The 23,898-nt window shown below is 39.8% G+C and overlaps 1 protein-coding gene and 1 pseudogene across 1 annotated transcript in view; one reads left to right on the forward strand and one right to left on the reverse strand.

Moving 5' to 3' along the window:
- LOC102191489 (disintegrin and metalloproteinase domain-containing protein 32) overlaps window positions 1–23,898 on the reverse strand; it is a 214,423-nt gene that overhangs the window by 87,860 nt on the left and 102,665 nt on the right. Inside the window, exons 11-12 of the mRNA XM_005698845.2 lie at window positions 11,384–11,520; window positions 1,466–1,643 (exon numbers count right to left, since the gene is read on the reverse strand). Of these exons, the coding sequence (XP_005698902.2) occupies window positions 1,466–1,643; window positions 11,384–11,520 (315 nt within the window). The remainder of the gene's footprint in view (window positions 1–1,465; window positions 1,644–11,383; window positions 11,521–23,898) is intronic.
- Window positions 6,530–7,167, forward strand: LOC102191206 (annotated as a pseudogene).

Raw genomic sequence — 23,898 nt, forward strand, 5'->3', positions numbered from 1 at the left:
CTGTCGTCCCCTTCTCCTCCTGCCCCCAATCCCTCCCAGCATCAGAGTCTTTTCCAATGAGTCAACTCTTCTCATGAGGTGGCCAAAGTACTGGAGTTTCAGCTTTAGCATCAGTCCTTCCAGTGAACAGCCAGGATTGGTCTCCTTTAGGATAGACTCGTTGAATCTCCTTGCAGTCCAAGGGACTCTCAAGATTCTTCTCCAGCACCACACTTCAAAAGCATCAATTCTTCGGTGCTCAGCCTTCTTCACAGTTCAACTCTCACATCCACACATGACTAGTGGAAAAACCATAGCCTATGATCCAGCAATTCCATTTCTGAATATATATCCAAAGAAAACAGCACTAATTTAAAATTACACATACACTCCAGTGTTCATAGAAGCATTATTTATAATTGCCAAGACACAGAAGCAACATAAGTGTCTGTCAACAGGCAAATGCATAAAGAAGATGTGGTGTATATATGTACACACTATATGTCTATACACACATATGTATATAATATATTTATTATTCAGGCATAAAAAAAGAATGAAATTTTGCCATTTATACTACATGAATGGAACCAGAGAGTATTATGTTTAGTGAAGTAAGTCAAACAAAGACAAACACTCTATGTTATCACTTATATGTGGAATATAAATTTTAAAATGCATGAATATGATGAAACAGAAATAGACCCTCAGATATAAAGGCCAAACTAGTGGTTATCAATGGGAAGAGGGAAGAGGATGATATGGGGGAATCAGAATCACCCACTGTTCAGATTATAACATTAACAGTTTTCCCTCCATTGTGATTCCATTGTGAGGCAATACCCTAAAGGATACTTTATGGTCCGCTGCTGCTGCTGCTGCTGCTGCTGCTAAGTCGCTTCAGTCGTGTCCAACTCTGTGCGACCCTAGAGACGGCAGCCTACCAGGCTCCCCCATCCCTGGGATTCTTCAGGCAAGAACACTGCAGTGGGTTGCCATTTCCTTCTCCAGCGCATGAAAGTGAAAAGTCAAAGTGAAGTCACTCAGTCCTGTCTGACTCCTAGTGACCCCATGGACTACAGCCTACCAGGCTCCTCCATCCATGGGATTTTCCAGGCAAGAGTACTGGAGTGGGGTGCCATTGCCTTAATATGGTCTACTCCCATATTAATCTTCAATAAAACACTTATCAAATGTCCAGAGATTAAGCACAGACTTGAAAATACTGGACCTATTTAGTCTGGAACCAAAAACTCATTCTAGACTTCCTTTTCTTATCAGCAATAATTTTAGGGGAATAGTCTTAACATTTGTCCAAAACTCTTCAACCTATTAAATCTAGACAGATATTCTTGTATGCATTTTAACTTTATTTTATTATTGCCAATATTTTGCATGGCACCCAGTCATATTTGAGATATATAGCATTTATTACAAAGGAAAACAGAAACAATAAATTTATCAATTTTCCAATTATTAGACTTACTTCCTCAGTACCACAGTCACAGACTTCATTTCCCTCCACTCTGCCATTGCCACAGATTGGTCCCGGATTTCTCTGCATTTGTGGCTTATTCTGAAGACACTGGGCCCTCATGTTTGAAATGAAATTTTCAAAGTCTCTCAAACTGCAATCGCTAAAAGTCTTCATACCACTGGATTGCCTAAACATGGATCCATATAATGTCATTGGCATTATTCTTCTGAAAACACAATTCTATATTACACAAATCAATTTCAAAACGTTAAATTCAAGAGGTAATGATAAATGTTCATAACAAATGCTTAGAGGCCAGTCATTCCTCAGGAGGACATGTGATTTCATTGACTGAACACATATTCTCTTAAAACAAAATCAAGTTCAACAGGAAAAACTAAACAACCCAATTAGAAAATGGGCATAGGATTTGGATACACATTTCTGCAAAGAAGACACATATAAACAAACAATGGGTATATGAAAAGGTCATCAACATCACTAATCATCAAGGAAGTGCAAATCAAAAGAAAAAACAATGAGCTATCATCACCTCATACCTGTTAAGATAGCTATGATTCTTTTTTTAATTTATTTCTTTAACTGGAGGAAAATTTCTTTACAACGTTGTGTTGGTTTCTGCTATACAACAACATGAATCAGCTATAATTTTATGTATGTACTCTCCCTCTTGATTCCTTTAAAAACAGATGAACATTGTGGGCAAGGACATGGAGAAACTGGAAACTTAGTACATTGTTCATGGAAATGTAAATCCAGTCTCTGCTGAAGACAGTAAAGAGGTTCCTCAAAAAATTACAAATAGAATACCATATGATCCAGAAATCCTGCTTCTAGGTATATATCCAAAACTACTGAAATTAGAATATGTAAGTGATATCTGTACTCCTATGTTTATTGCAGCAATATTCACAATAGTAAAGATATGGCAGCAACCTAAATGTCGTTGAATGATGAGTGGATAAGCAAAATGTGGTACACACTTGCAATGAAATATTATTCAGTCTTTAAAAAAAGAAGCAAGTTCTGCCATATGCAACAACAGTACAAAATCTCAAGGACATTATGCTAAGTGAAATAAGCTAGTCACAGAGTATGAAATACTTCATGATTTCATTTATATGAGATATTTAGAAGATTCACACCCACAGATGCAGAGTTGCCAAGAGGCTAGGAGGAGGGGGTAATGGGGAGCTGTAAAATTGGTATAAAGTTTCAGTTATACAAGATGGATAAATTTTAGTGATCTGCTGTTCAACATAGTACCTAGATCTAAGTAATAACTTTAAAATTGGTTAAGAGAACTCCTGTTGAGTATTTCCACTATATATATATATATATATATATATATATATATATATATATATATATAAAGAATACAATGAGGTACCATTTCATGCCAGTCAGAATGGCTGCTATCCAAAAGTCTACAAGCAATAAATGCTGGAGTGGGTGTGGAGAAAAGAGAACCAACAAACACTGTTGGTGGGAATGCAAACTAGCACAGCCACTATGGAGAACAGTGTGGAGGTTCCTTTAAAAACTGCAAATAGAACTGCCTTATGACCCAGCAATCCCACTGCTGGGCATACACACTGAGGAAACCAGAATTGAAAGAGACACGTGTACCCCAGTGTTCATCGCAGCACTGTTTATAATAGCCAGGACATGGAAACAACCTAGATGTCCATCAGCAGATGAATGGATAAGAAAGCTGTGGTACATATACACAATGGAGTACTACTCAGCCATTAAAAAGAATATATTTGGGTTTGTTTTTTTTTTTTAGTTTTTTATTTTTTAAATTTTAAAATCTTTAATTCTTACATGCATTCCCAAACATGAACCCCCCTCCCACTTCCCTCCCCATAACATCTCTCTGGGTCATCCCCATGCACCAGCCCCAAGCATGCTGTATCCTGCGTCAGACATAGACTGGCGATTCAATTCTTACATGATAGTATACATGTTAGAATGCCATTCTCCCAAATCATCCCACCCTCTCCCTCTCCCTCTGAGTCCAAAAGTCCGTTATACACATCTGTGTCTTTTTTCCTGTCTTGCATACAGGGTCGTCATTGCCATCTTCCTAAATTCCATATTTATGTGTTGGTATACTGTATTGGTGTTTTTCTTTCTGGCTTACTTCACTCTGTATAATCGGCTCCAGTTTCATCCATCTCATCAGAACTGATTCAAATGAATTCTTTTTAACGGCTGAGTAATACTCCATTGTGTATATGTACCACAGCTTTCTTATCCATTCATCTGCTGATGGACATCTAGGTTGTTGGATGAAACTGGAGCTGATTATACAGAGTGAAGTAAGCCAAAAAGAAAAACATCAACACAGTATACTAACGCATATATATGGAATTTAGAAAGATGGTAACAACAACCCTGTATGCAAGACAGCATAAGAGACACAGATGTATAGAACAGTCTTTTGGACTCTGTGGGAGAGGGAGAGGGAGAGGGTGGAATGATTTGGGAGAATGGCATTGAAATGTGTATAATATCATATAAGAAACGAATCACCAGTCTAGGTTCGATGTAGGATACAGGATGTTTGGGGCTGGTGCCCTGGGATGACCCAAAGGGATGGTATGGGGAGGGCGGTGGCAGGGGGGTTCAGGATTGGGAACACGTGTACACCCGTGGTGGATTCATGCTGAAGTATGGCAAAACCAATACAATATTGTAAAGTAAAAATAACAATAATAAATTAAAAAATAATTTTTAAAAAATTTTAATGTAAAAAAAAAAAATACACTAGGGTTTCCCTGTTGGTCCATTGGTTAAGAATCTGCCTGCCAGTGCAGGAGACATGGGTCCAATCACTGGTCCAGAAAGACCCCGCATGCCTTGGAGCAACTAAGCCCTGCCACCACAGCTTCTGAGTCTGCACTTGGGAGCCCTTGAGATGCAACTGCTGAGGCTACATGCAGCAACTGCTGCTGCTGCTAAGTCGCTTCAGTCATGTCCGACTTTGTGCGACCCCATAGACGGCACCCCACTAGGTTCCTCTGTCCCTGGCATTCTCCAGGCAAGAACACTGGAGTGGGTTGCCATTTCCTTCTCCAATGCATGAAAGTGAAAAGTGAAAGTGAAGTTGCTCAGTTGTGTCCAACTCTTAGTGACCCCATGGACTGCAGCCTACGAGACTCTTCCATCCATGGGATTTTCAAGGCAAGAGTACTGGAGTGGATTGCCATTGCCTTCTCCCATGCAGCAACTACTGAAGACCAAATACCCAAGAGCCCAAGCTCCACAACAAGAGAAGCCACCACAATGTGAAGCCCGTGCAACACAACTAGAGAGTAGCCTCCACTCTCCACAACTAGAGAAAGCCCACAGACAACAACTAAGACCCAGGGCAGCCAAAAATAAATAAATACTAAAAAAAAAGAAAAAGAAAGAAAGAAAAGAACTGAGTAATTTTGGAGAATGACAAGATGGCTTCCAAATGACCAAATGACTTCCAAATAGGAAGACTCTAAGCTAACCTCCTCCCATGTGCACATCAAATCTACAATTTACAGAGCAACTACTGATGAGAAAGATTAGAAGAATAGCAGAAAAGATCTTTTACAACTGAAGATATGAAGAAGGAACCATAAGTAGATGAGTGGGAAGGGTGGAGACGTGGTAAAGTCAAGACTCATACTCCTGGATGGGTGACCCACCAGTGAGTTCAGCTCTAGCCTCCTCAAGAGCAGCCTCCCCCACCGTTCAGCTCTGCCCTCACCACCAGCCTCCCCAACAAGGACGTATCTAACCTAACTTTGGTATCTCTTGAACTCTGACCCCACCAACCAGTGAGCAAACACCAACCTCAGTACCACCAGAGCCCCAGAGCCTGCCATGTCAGGACCCAGTTGACCCACCAGTAGGCAAGCAACAGCCCCAGGAGTCGCTGAGCTCCAGACCTACGCGTGAGCAGATTAACAGTATTTTTGAGACACCTTGGGCCCCTTATTCGGCCAACCTGGGATTCAGCCCTGCTCACTAGCAGGCTGTCAACAGCTTTGGGACACACTGGACTGTGCAGCAAGCCATTTCAGGAACTGGTCCCACCTACCAGCAGACAGACACTAGGTCCTTGCAGGACCCCTGGCCCCACAGCCACCCATCTCAATCCCAGTTCCAGCAACCACTGAGCAATGGCGTTCCACAGCCAGTCTCCTTGTGACACAGCTCCATCCACCAGTGGCTGGTGGATCTGAACAAGGGAGAGATTGGCAATCAATTGAAGAGGGGCCAACCCAGCCAAGTCTACCAGACAACCCACAGTAGTTAGTCCACGGCAACAGAAGGATACTCATAGCCCTCTCAGGGGGAACCACTAGAGCATATAGCACTGGTGACCAGAGAGGAATGTGCTGCTGGGAGTCCTTACTCCCTTCACTTCTAAACTCATCTGTTGTACAGACTATGTTAAAAGTTACCTACTTTTAAAAGGCAGAAATAAAATTAAGTCATCAAAATAATGTATTAGGAAGATCACTGAAATAAAGAACAAAGTTTGTACAAATATATTTTAATGTTCTTTTGCTACTTGGTTTAAATTAATTCCAATATATTAACTGTCTTCTATATGAGGCCAACATGAAGTAGAGAAAATAACAAAGATTTGAGTTAGATAAACTTGTTGACTAGTACCAATCTTGCGACTTAACGAGATTTTAAGCAAAGTGATTAAACTCTCTCTCTGTTTTCTTATCTCCAAATAGGGGTAATATCCATCCACTTCACAGGCTTGTTATGAGGATTACATGTTAATAAGTGCCTAATTAAACTCTCTGGCTTATAGTAAGTGACCAATAAATCATTGATGAGATTACTGACATTAGCCACAGCTGTTCACTTATAACCTGCGTGTCTGTTGTAGAGTCATTTATGCTCTGTGTACTGAAGGGCATTTAAAAAAAAACACATGGAGGACAGTGGATGGCGGCCAGGACGCTAGCATGAGGCAGCCGGAGCCAAGTAACCTGGCAGTTCCTTTTGCTACGGACCTGTTACCGTGAACAGTGGTGGCCAGAGGCTTTGCAGGTGAGAAAATGGCATTTGTGAAGAGTGGATGGTTGCTGTGACAGAGTACCATTTTGAAGCACTGGAAGAATTGGTTTGACCTGTGGTCACTTGATCTATTATGATGACCAAACTCGGCAGAGTGTAGGAGACAAGGTCCACATGCCAGAGGACTGCATCAACATCTGCATGGGACATGAATGCCGGGATATTCAGCCGCCAGATGGGAAGCCAGAAGACGGTATGCTGCAGATTGTTGGCTGAGATGGGGAAACCATCAGTCTTTGTGCAGAAAGCACAGGTGATTGTTTGGCCTGGAAGTTTACATTCCAGGATTATGTTGGCTTATGTTGGCTCAGAAGTCATGTATGATGAGACAGCTGTGGCTTCCTCCCCACCTTCTTACACAGACTATGCTGCACCAACCCTTGAGCAGGCATAGGGCTATGGTCCATACAGTGGTGCATACCCACCAGGAACTCAAGTTGTCTATACTGCAAATGCTCAGGCTTATGCTGTACCCTATCGGTACCCGTATGCAGGACTTTATGGACAGCAGCCTGCCAACCAAGGCATCATTTGTGAGTGGTATTGAAACAATGACAGTGACCTGGCGTTGGGCATGCTGGCTGGAGCAGCCACAGTCATGGCCTTAGGGTCTCTGTTCTGGGTCTTCTAGAGTCCTTGGAACCTAGACGTGCATAGCTTCTGATATCCTGCGTGCAATAATATAATTTGCAGGGCATTTCTGTTATAAATGCTTTTAAAAATAGGTTTAATAGTTCTTCTGAAAGTAGTGACAAAATACTTATAAGTATATAGAAGTACTGCAGAGAAAGATTTGGACTGCTGTTTAGCTAAAATGTGGACTATATGAGGCCACTGGCTCATTCGAGGAGTTTCCTTATAAAACTCTCTCAATACTTTATTTGAACACACCTGTTTTGAAAGGCCATTTTCTTTTCAGAGTTAAGCCTTAGTTCTTAAGGGATAATTTATTTTAGTGTTTTGCTGGTAACATGGTGATGTAGGAGTGAGTGAATGACTGTGGCAAGAAAAACTGCAGTGTTTTGGTTTAATGTCAGACTTTGAAACCTCAGACCAAAACTGGCTGTATGTTACTTCAGGAGTTATAGGCTGGAACCTTCCTTAGGCAGTAGTGTAATATCTCACAGCCTCTGGGGCTCCAGCAAAGCAAACTGCTCAGGACAATGGGCAGGATGGCAGTTCCCCCCTTGAAAATGATGCTGTTTCATTTTATTCTTATTTGTTTTTGGTTGTGATACTTGGAAAGCATCCCAAAAAAAGGAGTAGACTTGAGTGTCAGCATTTTAGGGCTTTATCATTTAAAACTTGAAGAAAGTACAGCTCCTCCAAAAAAGTGTATGGGGGTAGATTTATTTTATTCAGAGGCATCATGTTTTTAGCGTTTGCTCTGAGCATTCTTTATTGCCACTTCAGCCTACTTATAGCTTATTTTTCTACTTGTTGAGAAAGTAATATTAAGAGCATGGTGAGGAAAGTGAAATGAGAGCCTTAGTTGCAGTGTTCCTGTTTCAGGGGATTGGGCTGCACTGAGGATGTGCTTCATGTCCTTCTGAAGGCTGTTGAGGAGCTCATCTCCTGTCCTGTGTAGGGCTGGGCACTGTGGCTGTCCCTGAGCTGTGTTGCATGGTGGGGGAAACTCAGGTTATAGATGGGAATTTTGGCCTAGAGACATGAATGACCTGCTCAAGATTCGCTTTTATTTCTGACTTTAGTGAACCACTTAATTTTGAGCCTCAACTTACATGTGAAGCTCTGAAAAACTGAGGGTCCTGCATTTCTCTTATTTCTTATTTCTTTATCTATATAAATTTTAAAACTTCACTTATTCCAGCTTTCTGTCCTGCATGTTTTTAAAAATGTACATTTACAAAGGCACAGTGAAGGTCTCTGCCTCTATACTCCATGAGGCCATGTTTCCATAAATACACTCCTGGTAGCACAAACTCTGTTTATATTTTATGCGGCTAGTTACTGACACAGTTTTTTGTTTCACTTATCAGTCCACTCCACCTCTGAGGCAGACTTAAATAGATCTATCTCTGTATGGAAACTAGACACCAAATGAACGCTGTGGTGACCGCAGGTCTGTTTCCCAGCCAGTTCCACTGTACCTGGTGACACAGAGTCTGCTTCCAGCTGAAAAGAAGGATACTTGGCTGTCATCTCTTTGGATGGGTCATGTGGTGGAAAGTTGCCAGATGTGATGTGTGACAACACTGGTTTTGATGGTGAAAAATGTTATTAATTTTACATCATACGTAATAAGAATAGCTTTGTTCAGATGGTAATCATTATTCAAGCTGTATCCTTTACAAATAAAATACTAAACTCAGTTTTTAATGTTGCACTAGAGTGTTAATTTTGAACTAGGAATTACTGGAACCACAGATACTGAGTTATGTCACTGAAATGCCCTTGAAGCAGATGGTCTCCCTGTGTTCCCCTGGCTTTCCCCTGATAGACTGGGGGGAACTGTGGACTGAAGTCCTGACATACATGTGCCTCCCCATCTCCAGTCCCTATCCCTAGCCAGGCAAGCCACGCTGGGCAACTGTAGTTGAGTCTGGAAGTTCACCGTCCCTAGTGACTTGATCCTGAGAGGAAATGCATGCTCAGCATAAAAACAGGCTGAGACTCTTCATTTCCTTGGCCCCAATTCTCATAGATGCCAATCTTTTGGTCGCCTCACTTAGGTAGTCCTAAGTCAAGAAGTGAGGTGAGTTGGAAGGAAATTGTTCACTTTGACTAAAGTGAAATGCTTAGTCAGCATTTTACTTCCACGTGCACTTTAAATAACTGGCCGTTGATATTGAACACATGCCAGTCTCCTTGTTTCTTAGCTCTGTTCATTTAATTTCTTGAGTTAACTTCAGGGTTAGATTTAAAGAGAAGGGAGAGGTGAGCCACTGTGTTTCGGATCAACATTCATGAAATGGGCCTGACTGGGATGCAAGATCTGGATCAGGGGAGAAGTTCCTGCCATTGATACAGAATTACCCACGTTTGTTTTCTACATTAATTGTGATTCTGTGTGATCTTTTTCTCCTTCCCAAGTTTACAGACACCGGCATGGAATGCGGTTCCATTTTTTCCCCTAGGGTTGATCTTTTCATTTTTCTTCCAATTGCTTGCCTGTCTCTAGTATTCTGTGGTGTCTTCAGAACCAGTTTTTCCCTGTATATGCAAATTGTATGTTCATAAGTGAAAATGTTAATACATTAAATGATTGTAAAAGCGTAAAAAATTTTAAAAACACATGGAAAAAGACAACTGGAAATAATAATATTTCCTTACACGCTTTCTTTGAAAATTACATAATATATGAGAAGTATTGTGGAAATGCAAAAGATACATCTATATACATTTATAGATAGATCTTATATATTCATTTATATACCTTACATATAGATGCACATAAAATTGTTAAATTTCATAAAACTTAAGATAACACTTGCCCTATACACATCAAAAAAGTTTCCTTAAGAAAATGGAGAATATGCATGAAAGCATTTGATATATCATAAAGCAATATACAAATCCAAAGGTTTAGTAACACAGATTCTAAAGCCAGAATGACTGGGTTCAAAACTCTGGACTGCCACAACCAACTATCTGACCACAGATAGTTATCCTTTTTATAATTCAGTTTCTCAACCGTAAAGGTGAGAATATTAGGACCTGCCCTAAGGAGATGACACAACATATGTAAAGTGTTTGAAATAGCCTCTAGCACACAGCAAGTACAATGTAAATATTTGTTATTTTTATTATCATTAATACCAGACTCTGGGTGAGCTACACAAAGCATCTTGTCATAAGCATACTTGAAAACAGTTGGCCAAATGGACAACAGGCCCAAGATGGCAATGCTCATATTGTTTATACAGCTATATAAATGTTATATTTGATTCAATAAACAGTATTATAATTTATATGTTGAAATTTAATAAAATTAAATACTTTATACATATAAATATTATTTTTACATATAACACACGTAGAACTAGTTTATAATGTAATATGGCTGTATATAAAAATATGTATGTGTTTGAGCTATTTTTAGAATGTAAGAACTAACCTTAGGTGGTGCTTAGAACTAAAAAAGAGTATGTTTTCGAAAAGTAATGGCTTGTTTCCACCTTTGACTTTTGGTTGCTCTTCAGTTATGAAGAGGTCATAACTTAGCATAGGCCCTTTTTACAAATGGAAAACTTTAGCATACTAATGACACCTGCTATAGCCCTTGTGTGATAGACCATGTGAGGAACACTGGCAAACTTATCAATCACTGTAACTAATCCATCACACACTTGTGGAATTTTACAATTTAAAAAACACTTTCCCATTTTATTTTCTCATTTCTTTCTTATATCACTCTGGAAAACAAAACAATAGGCATAATCATTTCCATTTTAAAGATGAGAAAAAAAAATCTAAGCAAGGTCTAGTAATTTATCCGAAGTCACATAAATTATGTCATTTAGATTGAAGCTTTCCCAGAATATTAATATACTCTAAAAGCAAAGGTCACTTGTTTTGAGCTACAGCATATTTTTAAAGATCCTAATTGATTTCATAAAATACAGTCTATGGGAAATTCCTTTAGTAATGTATCTTGCAGACTGGATTTGTTATTTTGTTCTTAATACTAACCTTCCACCAAACTACTCTTAGGCTTAAAATTTCATATTTTGATTTTATGGTACTTGTTCCATTTATATAGTTAATTTGTACTGTAAGCAAATACTAAAATTTTTCACTTGAATTATTTAAACAAATTATTGATAAATTCAACAAATAAAATTTATTTTTGGAAAAACTTACAGGGCTTTTGTACTCATTATGCAGATGGCTCCTGAACATCGACATTTCTTTGGGTCATCATATGATATTCCCAGACTGAGTCCCAGCATCTGGGTGACAATAACTGAAAGTGCCTCCAAAGTCATCTCCTTGGGATACTACATCAACAACAAACAAAATTCAAGTAAAAGACAATTCACTGAAGGGTGGTAAAAATGGTATTTTTCTAATTAAAATCATTTTATTGTTTTATCAAATACTTAAGAATATGGAAATACAGTTCCTTAGACAACTAAGAACCTGAAGTTCTTCTTATAAAATTTTATTGAGATATACGCGTATGAACCTATGTCTAGTTTTGCCATGATTTAACAATTGAATGCCTAAGATAATCCTTAAATAATTGTCATAACTACATAAATGTGCTATTTTTACATCAGATTTTTGGCTTTATGAACCATGATCTTCCATTTGCCTAATTTCTTAGACCAGCTATCATGTTCATTCAGGACAGTCCATAAGATACTCCACTTCCCAGCTCACAAAGTGGCCACACAACCAAATTACTCAGTTGTAAGTATGCTATGTGCTTCCAGCCAATATTCTCAAAGATACAGTAACTAGTATCAGGAGAAACCACAGAAAATAGATCCTCAAGAAAGCTTTCTTACGATTGCTGCTGCTAAGTTGCTTCAGTCGTGTCCGACTCTGTGCGACCCCATGGACGGCAGCCCACCAGGCTCCCCCGTCCCTGGGATTCTCCAGGCAAGAATACTGGAGTGGGTTGCCATTTCCTTCTCCAGTGCATTAAAGTGAAATGTGAAAGTGAAGTCGCTCAAGTCGTGCCCAACTCTTAGCGACCCCATGGACTACAGCCTACCAGGCTCCTCCGTCCATGGGGTTTTCCAAGCAAGAGTACTGGAGTGGGTTTCCATTGCCTTCTCCAAGCCAGGCCTAATTCCATGGCCCCAGTCCTTGCCCTTGGCAATGGTTCATACCCTGAAGAGTGGCTTCCCTATGGATCCTAACAAATCCACCTCTTATCCCTTTGTCTCTCAATGAATTTTTGCAATGAGACATCAGGGCCTGAGTTTCATTAGTTTGGGCCGAGTTTGAGTCCTGGGAGAGAGCTGAAGGATTAGGCTGTCACAAATATAACAAATGCACAAATATCTTCCCTGACAAGGAGAAATGGGACAATGGTAATTCACGATATGCAATGACATCATAATTTCTCAAATTATTGCCAAATGTGACATAAGATAAGGTGTAGGTAGAGGCCAAGATGTGAGGCTCATCAACGCACTTCACTCTTACAAAAAGAAGCTATAATAAATATTGTGTGGTCAACTGGCTTTTTATGGAAGTGCTAGAGGAAGCACGTTATGAAACAGAAAGGAAAAACTATAAACGAGCAACTGAGAATGTAAATAGGCAATCATAAAGCCTCTACAGCAGCACAGTAGTGACTCATCATCTCCTCTAGTTATTGATTTGAAGACCAAACTCAGGGCCTATTTATAAGTACTGTAGGGTTATAGCAACAATTTAATTATCAAACTTCCCAGATTTGATGCAGGAGTCAGATTCTGAAACTTGACATGGGAACTAGAGTATCATGGACAAATATCACTGGACTTTTCTTGCCAGTAGAGTAAGCTTCCCTATACACAATGAAAAAGTCCCAACATTTTAAAAATGACACTTTTTAATGACAATATCTGGAACTTTTGTCTCATTACCCTTGCTTATCTCCAGGTCCCTAATCAGAATTAAATTACAACAGAAGTGATATTAACAAGATGACAACATAGGTCTTTCCCAACTTTACTCCCGGTCACAAGAACAACTGCAATTATTCACGGACAAGACACCACTGAGAAAATCCCAGAACATGGAAGTGAACCTGAAGTACCACCGGCACCAGAGATCAAGACAGATCTCATAAGAAGATTAGCAGGAGCAGTTTTGCAAGAATGCATTACCCCTCCCCAACATTGGTGCGGCACAACACTGAGAGGTCTTCCCAGGCTATGGTTCCTCAAGTGGGAAATGAGTACAAAGTGGACATCTAGCTCCCCCAGTACTGTGGGTCCCTTCTGAGAGCCCTACTCTGGTCTTGCCCCGTGAGGATCACAAAGGATGAGTGGGATTTGACCACTGTAAATCTGATCATGACAGAGAAGGTGAGGTAGAGGTGAGGGTTGCAACAATCAATGCTTAGACCTTGACAAGCCAACTTCCCATCCACAGCAACTGTAGGTCCCAAATAGTAGATCTGCAGAGCCAGGACAGTGGAAGTATATGACCAGGGAAGTCAATGAGGTGCAGATCTGCCTGATTTGAGTGCTCAAATGAAAAGCCTTGCTAGCCCTGGACCCTCTACCCAGTCAGCATAGCTGTTTATAGCCTTGCCTAATGACTGGTATAGCCCCTGGCTACCCCTAATCAGAAGCCTCATTAGAATACCTGGTAGCTGCATAGTGCAGCAACACTTGAACAGAGAGTATAGCAGGCAGAGTTGAACGTTCACAGAGCAAAGCCAGTGGCACTGTTTGGCCAGGAAACCTGGAGTAATAGACAGCTTGGGTTGAGCCCACAAAAAGCTAAGCTGACTCTCCAATTCCACCTGGGCAAGGAAACAAATTCATAGCCCTGCCATTGCTAAGTATAGCCTTCAGAAAGCTCAACCAATGAATCTAGCCAGAGCACACAGGAAGCTGTGCCATCTATCCAACAATCCTGCTTACAGTGACACTGAACAGGGAGCACAGCTCATGGTTTTCACCATCTTTAGAGCAAAACCCAGTGGTCCCATGTGGCCAAGGAATTAAGGGTACAGTCCACAAATTATTTGGGTCCACAAATAATGAGGCATGCAAGTCATGGGGCCTATTCTGCTGCCTTGTCAGGGGAGGGAAGCTAATTCATTCCTCAGCTACTGCTGAGTAAAGTTCTCTCTCTTTACCTTTTAGGAAGGCTGATCAGTGAATCTAGACAACCACAGAGTATATCCTACTGCCTCATTTGGGCAGGGAACCATGCCAGCAGTCCTATCTGACAGTTAATACCCCTCATCCTTGACTTCAGAGCTTGGACAGTGGCTCTCGCCCCAAAATAGAACTTGTCTGCCCAAGGACAAGTCCAAAAACCTAAACTGAGCTGGCTAGTGAAGAACTGTCTGCCAAAATAAGCCTGTAAAGTCTGGAAGAGGAGCACAATTACTCAAATGCACAGATACCAAAGTAAGGAATGAAGAAAGTAAGAAAAATCAGGTGAATGTAACATATAAAATTAAACTAAAAATGCTGCAAATAAATGACCCAAAAGGAAAGGAGATCTGTCAGAGAAATAATTCAGAATAAACTTCTTAAAGAATTTTAGCAAACTACAAAAGCAAACAGATAACTAAATGAAATTAGAAAATGGTGAATGAAGAAAATAAGGTCAATGAAGAAATAAAAATTAATTTAAAAAAAAGATGTCGGAGAACTGTAAAGATGGCAGAGGAATAGGACGGGAAGACCACTTTCTCCCACACAAACTCCTCAAAAGAACATTTCAACGCCGAGCAAACTCCACTAAACAACTTCTGTAGGCTGGCAGAGGACATCAGGCAACCAGAAAAGCAGACCATTGTCTTCAAAAACAGGTAGGAAAAAATATAAAAGACGAAAAAGGAGACAAAGGAGGTGGGGAGGGAGCTCCGTCCTGGGAAGGGAAGCCCATTCCGGGAAGGGAAGCCCATTCCGGGAAGGGAATTTTAAGAAGAGAGGTTTCCAAACACCAGGAAACACTCTCCCTGCCGAGTCTGTGGCGAGCCTTGGAAACACAGAGAGCAACATAACAGGAAGGAAAAATAAATAAATAATTAAAACCAAGAGATTACAAGCCCAACAGTAACTCCCCCAGCGGAAAAGCAGCACAGACGCCTGCATCCGCCATTGAGAAGTGGGGGCAGGGCAGGGACGCGTGGGAGGCGCGGGCTGCAGTGCTTTGTAAGAATCGGGCAGGAACGCCCCACGCGCAACCAGAACGATCTAACTTGGGCTAGCAAACCAGACTGTGGGATAGCTACCACGCGAAAAGCTTGAACATAAGACACCGCCAGGACCGAGCACAGAACAAAGGACGGAGCGAAAAAAGCCAGCTGCAGACCATCCCCCGCCGGGGACAGGCAGCCAGAGCCGTAAGGACTGGAAAGGGGCAATTGCAGACCCGGAGAGACTTTACTTACCTAACCGCAAGCAGGCTTCTTTGCTAAGACTTCTGGGGGTGCTGGACAGTCACAATCTACCTCTAGGGGGGCGCCAGTGGTCCACCCAGAAAGCTGAGCAGCAGCGGCAGAAAAGGTGACAAGCCGCGGCGATCACGCTCGCCAAACTCCTGAGCTACTCGGACCTGGGAAGGGCACAAAGCGCAGTCCCAGCCGAATCTGTGCCTCTGAGGGCTGCCTGAGCGCCGAACCTGAGCAGCTTGGACCGGGGAAGTGCACGCAGCCTAGGGCAGACAACAGACGGTTCCCGGCTGAGCATCGTAGAGCCAGAGCGGTTTGTACGCCGCGAGAAGGGACAGGTCAAGCGGGGCTGAGACACTGTGTGCACACGACAGTGCTATTTGTTTGCAGCATCCCCATTCCCCACAGCGCAACTGAGCTAGTGAGCCTAAAAAACCAGCAAACAGAAGTTAAACAGAGGGAACCACCTTGGAAGTGATCCCACACGGCCCACAACATCAGAGAAGAGCTAGAAATATTTTTACTATTTTTAAAATCATTCCTTTTTGTTGTTGTTGTTGTTGTTGTTTTCTTTTTTCTTTTTTTTCTAACTTTTTTTTAATTGTGAAGTCTTTTATTTCTCCTCTAATTTTTATTTCTATAACCTACTATTACTAAAGACTTTTTTTTTTTTTTAAGGCAAGCACCATATATAGTCTTTGGATGGTTGTTGGTGGGTTTTTTTTTTGTTTGTTTTGTTTTGTTTTTTAATAATTCTTGGGGTTTTTTTGTTTTTTTTTTTTTTCTTTCTTTCTTCCTTTTTCCTTCTGCTTCTTTTCTTTAATATTGTATTTTTGAAAATCCAACCTCTACTCTAGATTTTTAATCTTTGCTCTTAGGTTTTTGTTGTCAATTTTGTACATTTAAAAACCCAAACTTCACTACCCAAGTTTACCGGAGAGCGAGATTACTGGCTTGACCACTCTCTCCTCCTTTGGACTCTCCTTTTTCTCCACCAGGTGGCCTCTGTCTCTTTTCTCCCCCATCTCTTCTCTATCCAACTCTATGAATCTCTGTGTGTTCCAGATGGTGGAGAACACCTAAGGAACTGGTTACTGGCAGGATTTGTCTCTCTCCTACTCATTCCTCTCTCTTATCCTCCTGGTCACCTCTGTCTACTTCCTCCCTCTCCTCTTCCCCGTATAACTCCGTAAATACCTCTGAGCGGTCCAGACTATAGAGCGCACATAAGGAAGTGACTACTGGCTAGCTTGCTCTCTCCTCTTTTGATCTCACCGCATCTCATTCCAGTTACCTCTAACTACCCCCTCCATCTTCTCTTCTCCTTGTAACTCAGTGAACCTCTCTGAGTGTCCGTCAATGTGGAGAAACTTTTCATCTTTAACCTAGATGTTTTATCATCGGTGCTGTATAGATGGAGAAGTCTAGAGGCTACTGTAAAAACAAAACTGAAAACCAGAAGCAGGAGGCTTAAATCCAAAGCCTGAAAACATTAGAGAACTCTTGAATTCATGGAACATTAAGCAATAGGAGCTCATCAAATGCCTTCATACCTACACTGAAACTAAGCTCCACCCAAGGGCCAACAAGTTCCAAAACAAGACATACCACTCAAATTCTACAGCAACACAGGAACACTCCCCTGAGCTTCAGTATACAGGCAGCTCAAAATTATTCCAAAACCTTTGATGTCTCATAACCCATTACTGGTCACTCCACTGCACTCCAGAGAGAAGAAACCCAGCTCCACCCACCAGAACTCCAACACAAGCCTCCCTAACCAGGAAACCTTGACAAGCCACTGATAGAACCCCACCCACAGTGAGGAAGCTCCATAATAAAGAGAACTCCACAAATTACCAGAATATAAAAAGGCCACCCCAAACGCAGCAATATAACAAAGATGAAGAGACAGAGGAATACTCAGCAGGTAAAGGAACAGGAGAGTTGCCCACCAAACCAAACAAAAGAGGAAGAAGTAGGGAATCTACCTGAGAAGGAATTCCGAATATTGATAGTGGAAATGATCCAAAATCTTGAAATCAAAATGGAATCACAGATAAATAGCCTAGAGACAAGGATTGAGAAGATGCAAGAAAGGTTTAACAAGGACCTAGAAGAAAAAAAAAAGAGTCAAAATATAATGAATAATGCAATAAATGAGATCAGAAACACTCTGGAGGCAACAAATAGTAGAATAACGGAGGCAGAAGATAGGATTAGTGAAATAGAAGATAGAATGGTAGAAATAAATGAATCAGAGAGGAAACAAGAAAAATGAATTAAAAGAAACGAGGACAATCTCAGAGACCTCCAGGACAATATGAAATGCTCCAACATTCGAATTTTAGGAGTCCCAGAAGAATAAGACAGAAAGAAAGATCGTGAGAAAATCCTTGAGGGGATAATAGTTGAAAACTTCCCTAAAATGGGGAAGGAAATAATCACCCAAGTCAAAGAAACACAGAGAGTTCCAAATAGGATAAACCCAAGCCGAAACACCCCAAGACACATGTTAATCAAATTAACAAAGATCAAACACAAAGAACAAATATTAAAAGCAGCAAGGGAAAAACAACAAATAACACACAAGGGGATTCCCATAAGGATAACAGCTGATCTTTCAATAGAAACTCTTCAGGCCAGGAGGGAATGGCAAGACATACCTAAAGTGATGAAAGACAATAACCTACAGCCCAGATTACTGTACCCAGCAAGGATCTCATTCAAATACGAAGGAGAAATCAAAAGCTTTGCAGACAAGCAAAAGCTGAGAGAATTCAGCACCACCAAACCAGCTCTCCAACAAATTCTAAAGGATATTCTCTAGACAGGAAACATGAAAAGGGTGTATAAACCTGAACCCAAAACAATAAAGTAAATGGTAACGGGATCATACTTATCAATAATTACCTTAAACGTAAATGGGTTGAACGCCCCAACCAAAAGGCAAAGACTGGCCGAATGGATACAAAAACAAGACCCCTCTATATGCTGCCTACAAGAGACCCACCTCAAAACAAGGGATACATACCGACTGAAAGTGAAGGGCTGGAAAAAGATATACCACGCAAATAGAGACCAAAAGAAAGCAGGAGTGGCAATACTCATATCCGATAAAATAGACTTTAAAACAAAGGCTGTGAAAAGAGACAAAGAAGGCCACTACATAATGATCAAAGGATCAATCCAAGAAGAAGATATAACAATTATAAATATATATGCACCCAATATAGGAGCACCGCAATATGTAAGACAAATGCTAACAAGTATGAAAGGGGAAATCAACAATAACACAGTAATAGTGGGAGACTTTAATACCCCACTCACACCTATGGACAGATCAACTAAACAGGAAATTAACAAAGAAACGCAAACTTGAAATGATACATTAGATCAGTTAGACCTAATTGATATCTATAGGACATTTCACCCCAAAACAATGAATTTCACCTTTTTTTCAAGTGCTCATGGAACATTCTCCAGGATAGATCACATCCTGGGCCATAAATCTAAACTTGATAAATTCAAAAAAATCGAAATCATTCCAAGCATCTTTTCTGACCATAATGCATTAAAATTAGATCTCAATTACAGGAGAAAAACTATTAAAAATTCCAACATATGGAGGTTGAACAACACGCTTCTGAATAACCAACAAATCACAGAAGAAATCAAAAAAGAAATCAAAATATGCATAGAAACTAATGAAAATGAAAACACAACAACCCAAAACCTGTGGGACACTATAAAAGCAGTGCTAAGAGGAAAGTTCATAGCAATACAGGCATACCTCAAGAAACAAGAAAAAAGTCAAATAAGTAACCTAACTCTACAACTAAAGCAACTAGAAAAGGAAGAAATGGAGAACCCCAGAGTTAGTAGAAGGAAAGAAATCTTAAAAATTAGGGCAGAAATAAATGCAAAAGAAACAAAAGAGACCATAGCAAAAATCAACAAAGCCAAAAGCTGGTTCTTTGAAAGGATAAATAAAATTGACAAACCATTAGCCAGACTCATCAAGAAACAAAGAGAGAAAAATCAAATCAATAAAATTAGAAATGAAAATGGAGAGATCACAACAGACAACACAGAAATACAAAGGATCATAAGAGACTACTATCAGCAGTTGTATGCCAATAAAATGGACAATGTGGAAGAAATGGACAAATTCTTAGAAAAGTACAATTTTCCAAAACTGAGCCAGGAAGAAACAGAAAATCTTAACAGACCCATCACAAGCACGGAAATTGAAACTGTAATCAGAAATCTTCCAGCAAACAAAAGCCCAGGTCTGGACGGCTTCACAGCTGAATTCTACCAAACATTTAGAGAAGAGCTAACACCTATCCTACTCAAACTCTTCCAGAAAATTGCAGAGGAAGGTAAACTTCCAAAGTCATTCTATGAGGCCACCATCACCCTAATACCAAAACCTGACAAAGATGTCACAAAAAAAAAAACTACAGGCCAATATCACTGATGAACATAGATGCAAAAATCCTCAACAAAATTCTAGCAATCAGAATCCAACAACACATTAAAAAGATCATACACCATGACCAAGTGCCTTTATCCCAGGGATGCAAGGATTCTTCAATATCCGCAAATCAATCAATGTAATTCACCACATTAACAAATAGAAAAATAAAAACCATATGATTATCTCAATAGATGCAGAGAAGGCCTTTGACAAAATTCAACATCCATTTATGATAAAAACTCTCCAGAAAGCAGGAATAGAAGGAACATACCTCAACATAATAAAAGCTATATATGACAAACCCACAGCAAACATTATCCTCAGTGGTGAAAAATTGAAAGCATTTCCCCTAAAGTCAGGAACAAGACAACGGTGTCCACTTTCACCGCTACTATTCAACATAGTTCTGGAAGTTTTGGCCACAGCAATCAGAACAGAAAAAGAAATAAAAGGAATCCAAATTGGAAAAGAAGTAGAACTCTCACTGTTTGCAGATGACATGGTCCTCTACATGGAAAACCCTAAAGACTCCACCAGAAAATTACTAGAGCTCATCAATGAATATAGGAAAGTTGCAGGATATAAAATCAACACACAGAAATCCCTTGCATTCCTATACACGAATAATGAGAAAGTAGAAAAAGAAATTAAGGAAACAATTCCATTCACCATTGCAACGAAAAGAATAAAATACTTAGGAATGTATCTACCTAAAGAAACTAAAGACCTATATATAGAAAACTATACAACACTGATGAAAGAAATCAAAGAGGACACTAATAGATGGAGAAATATACCATGTTCACAGATCGGAAGAATCAATATAGTGAAAATGAGTATACTACCCAAAGCAATTTACAAATTCAATGCAATCCCTATCAAGCTACCAGCCATATTTTTCACAGAACTAGAACAAATAATTTCAACATTTGTATGGAAATACAAAAAACCTCGAATAGCCAAAGCAATCTTGAGAAAGAAGAATGGAACTGGAGGAATCAACTTGCCTGACTTCAGGCTCTACTACAAAGCCACAGTCATCAAGACAGTATGGTACTGGCACAAAGACAGACATATAGATCAATGGAACAAAATAGAAAGCCCAGAGATAAATCCACACACATATGGACACCTTATCTTTGACAAAGGAGGCTAGAATATACAATGGAGTAAAGACAATCTCTTTAACAAGTGGTGCTGGGAAAACTGGTCAACCACTTGTAAAAGAATGAAACTAGATCACTTTCTAACACCCCACACAAAAATAAACTCAAAATGGATTAAAGATCTAAATGTAAGATCAGAAACTATAAAACTCCTAGAGGAGAACATAGGCAAAACACTCTCAGACATAAATCACAGCAGGATCCTCTATGATCCACCTCCCAGAATTCTGGAAATAAAAGCAAAAATAAACAAGTGGGATCTAATTAAAATTAAAAGCTTCTGCACAACAAAGGAAAATATAAGCAAGGTGAAAAGACAGCCTTCTGAATGGGAGAAAATAATAGCAAATGAAGCAACTGACAAACAACTAATCTCAAAAATATACAAGCAACTTCTGCAGCTCAATTCCAGAAAAATAAACGACCCAATAACAAAATGGGCCAAAGAACTAAATAGACATTACTCCAAAGAAGACATATGGATGGCTAACAAACACATGAAAAGATGCTCAACATCACTCATTATTAGAGAAATGCAAATCAAAACCACAATGAGGTACCACTTCACACCAGTCAGAATGGCTGCAATCCAAAAATCTGCAAGCAATAAATGCTGGAGAGGGTGTGGAGAAAAGGGAACCCTCCTACACTGTTGGTGGGAATGCAAACTAGTACAGCCACTATGGAGAACAGTGTGGAGATTCCTTAAAAAATTGCAAATAGAACTACCTTATGACCCAGCAATCCCACTTCTGGGCATACACACCGAGGAAACCAGAATTGAAAGAGACACATGTACCCCAATGTTCATCGCAGCACTGTTTATAATAGCCAGGACATGGAAACAACCTAGATGTCCATCAGCAGATGAATGGATAAGAAAGCTGAGGTACATATACACAATGGAGTATTACTCAGCCGTTAAAAAGAATTCATTTGAATCAGTTCTGATGAGATGGATGAAACTGGAGCCAATTATACAGAGTGAAGTAAGCCAGAAAGAAAAACACCAATACAGTATAATAACACATATATATGGAATTTAGGAAGATGGCAATGACGACCCTGTATGCAAGACAGGAAAAAGGACACAGCTGTGTATAACGGACTTTTGGACTCAGAGGGAGAGGGAGAGGGTGGGATGATTTGGGAGAATGGCATTCTAACATGTACACTATCATGTAAGAATTGAATCGCCAGTCTATGTCTGACGAAGGGTGCAGCATGCTTGGGGCTGGTGCATGCGGATGACCCAGAGGGATGTTGTGGGGGGGGGGAGGTGGGAGGGGGGTTCATGTTTGGGAACGCATGTAAGAATTAAAGATTTTAAAATTTAAAAAATAAAAAAAATTAATAAAAAAAAAAGGAAAACTGAATTACCGCAAAAAAAAAAAAATAAAGAAATCAAAAAAAAAATAATAAAGTCAGGAACAAGACAAGGGTGTCCACTTTCACCGCTACTATTCAACATAATTCTGGAAGTTTTGGCCACAGCAATCAGAGCAGAAAAAGAAATAGAAAGAATCCAAATTGGAAAAGAAGAAGTAAAACTCTCACTGTTTGCAGATGACATGATCCTCTACATGGAAAACCCTAAAGACTCCACCAGAAAATTACTAGAGCTCATCAATGAATATAGGAAAGTTGCAGGATATAAAATCAACACACCGAAATCCCTTGCATTCCTATACACGAATAATGAGAAAGTAGAAAAAGAAATTAAGGAAACAATTCCATTCACCACTGCAACGAAAAGAATAAAATACTTAGGAATATATCTACCTAAAGAAACTAAAGACCTATATATAGAAAACTATACAACACTGATGAAAGAAATCAAAGAGGACACTAATAGATGGAGAAATATACCATGTTCACAGATCGGAAGAATCAATATAGTGAAAATGAGTATACTACCCAAAGCAATTTACAAATTCAATGAATCCCTATCAAGCTACCAGCCATATTTTTCACAGAACTAGAACAAATAATTTCAACATTTGTATGGAAATACAAAAAACCTCGAATTGCAAAAGCAATCTTGAGAAAGAAGAATGGAACTGGAGGAATCAACTTGCCTGACTTCAGGCTCTACTACAAAGCCACAGTCATCAAAACAGTATGGTACTGGCACAAAGACAGACATATAGATCAATGGAACAAAATAGAAAGCCCAGAGATAAATCCACACACATATGGACACCTTATCTTTGACAAAGGAGGCTAGAATATACAATGGAGTAAAGACAATCTCTTTAACAAGTGGAGCTGGGAAAACTGGTCAACCACTTGTAAAAGAATGAAACTAGATCACTTTCTAACACCCCACACAAAAATAAACTCAAAATGGATTAAAGATCTAAATGTAAGACCAGAAACTATAAAACTCCTAGAGGAGAACATAGGCAAAACACTCTCAGACATAAATCACAGCAGGATCCTCTATGATCCACCTCCCAGAATTCTGGAAATAAAAGCAAAAATAAACAAATGGGATCTAATTAAAATTAAAAGCTTCTGCACAACAAAGGAAAATATAAGCAAGGTGAAAAGACAGCCTTCTGAATGGGAGAAAATAATAGTAAATGAAGCAACTGACAAACAACTAATCTCAAAAATATACAAGCAACTCCTGCAGCTCAATTCCAGA

The sequence above is a fragment of the Capra hircus genome, chromosome 27 (genome assembly GCF_001704415.2).
Source record: "Capra hircus breed San Clemente chromosome 27, ASM170441v1, whole genome shotgun sequence".
In the NCBI taxonomy this organism is placed as follows: Eukaryota; Metazoa; Chordata; class Mammalia; order Artiodactyla; family Bovidae; genus Capra; species Capra hircus.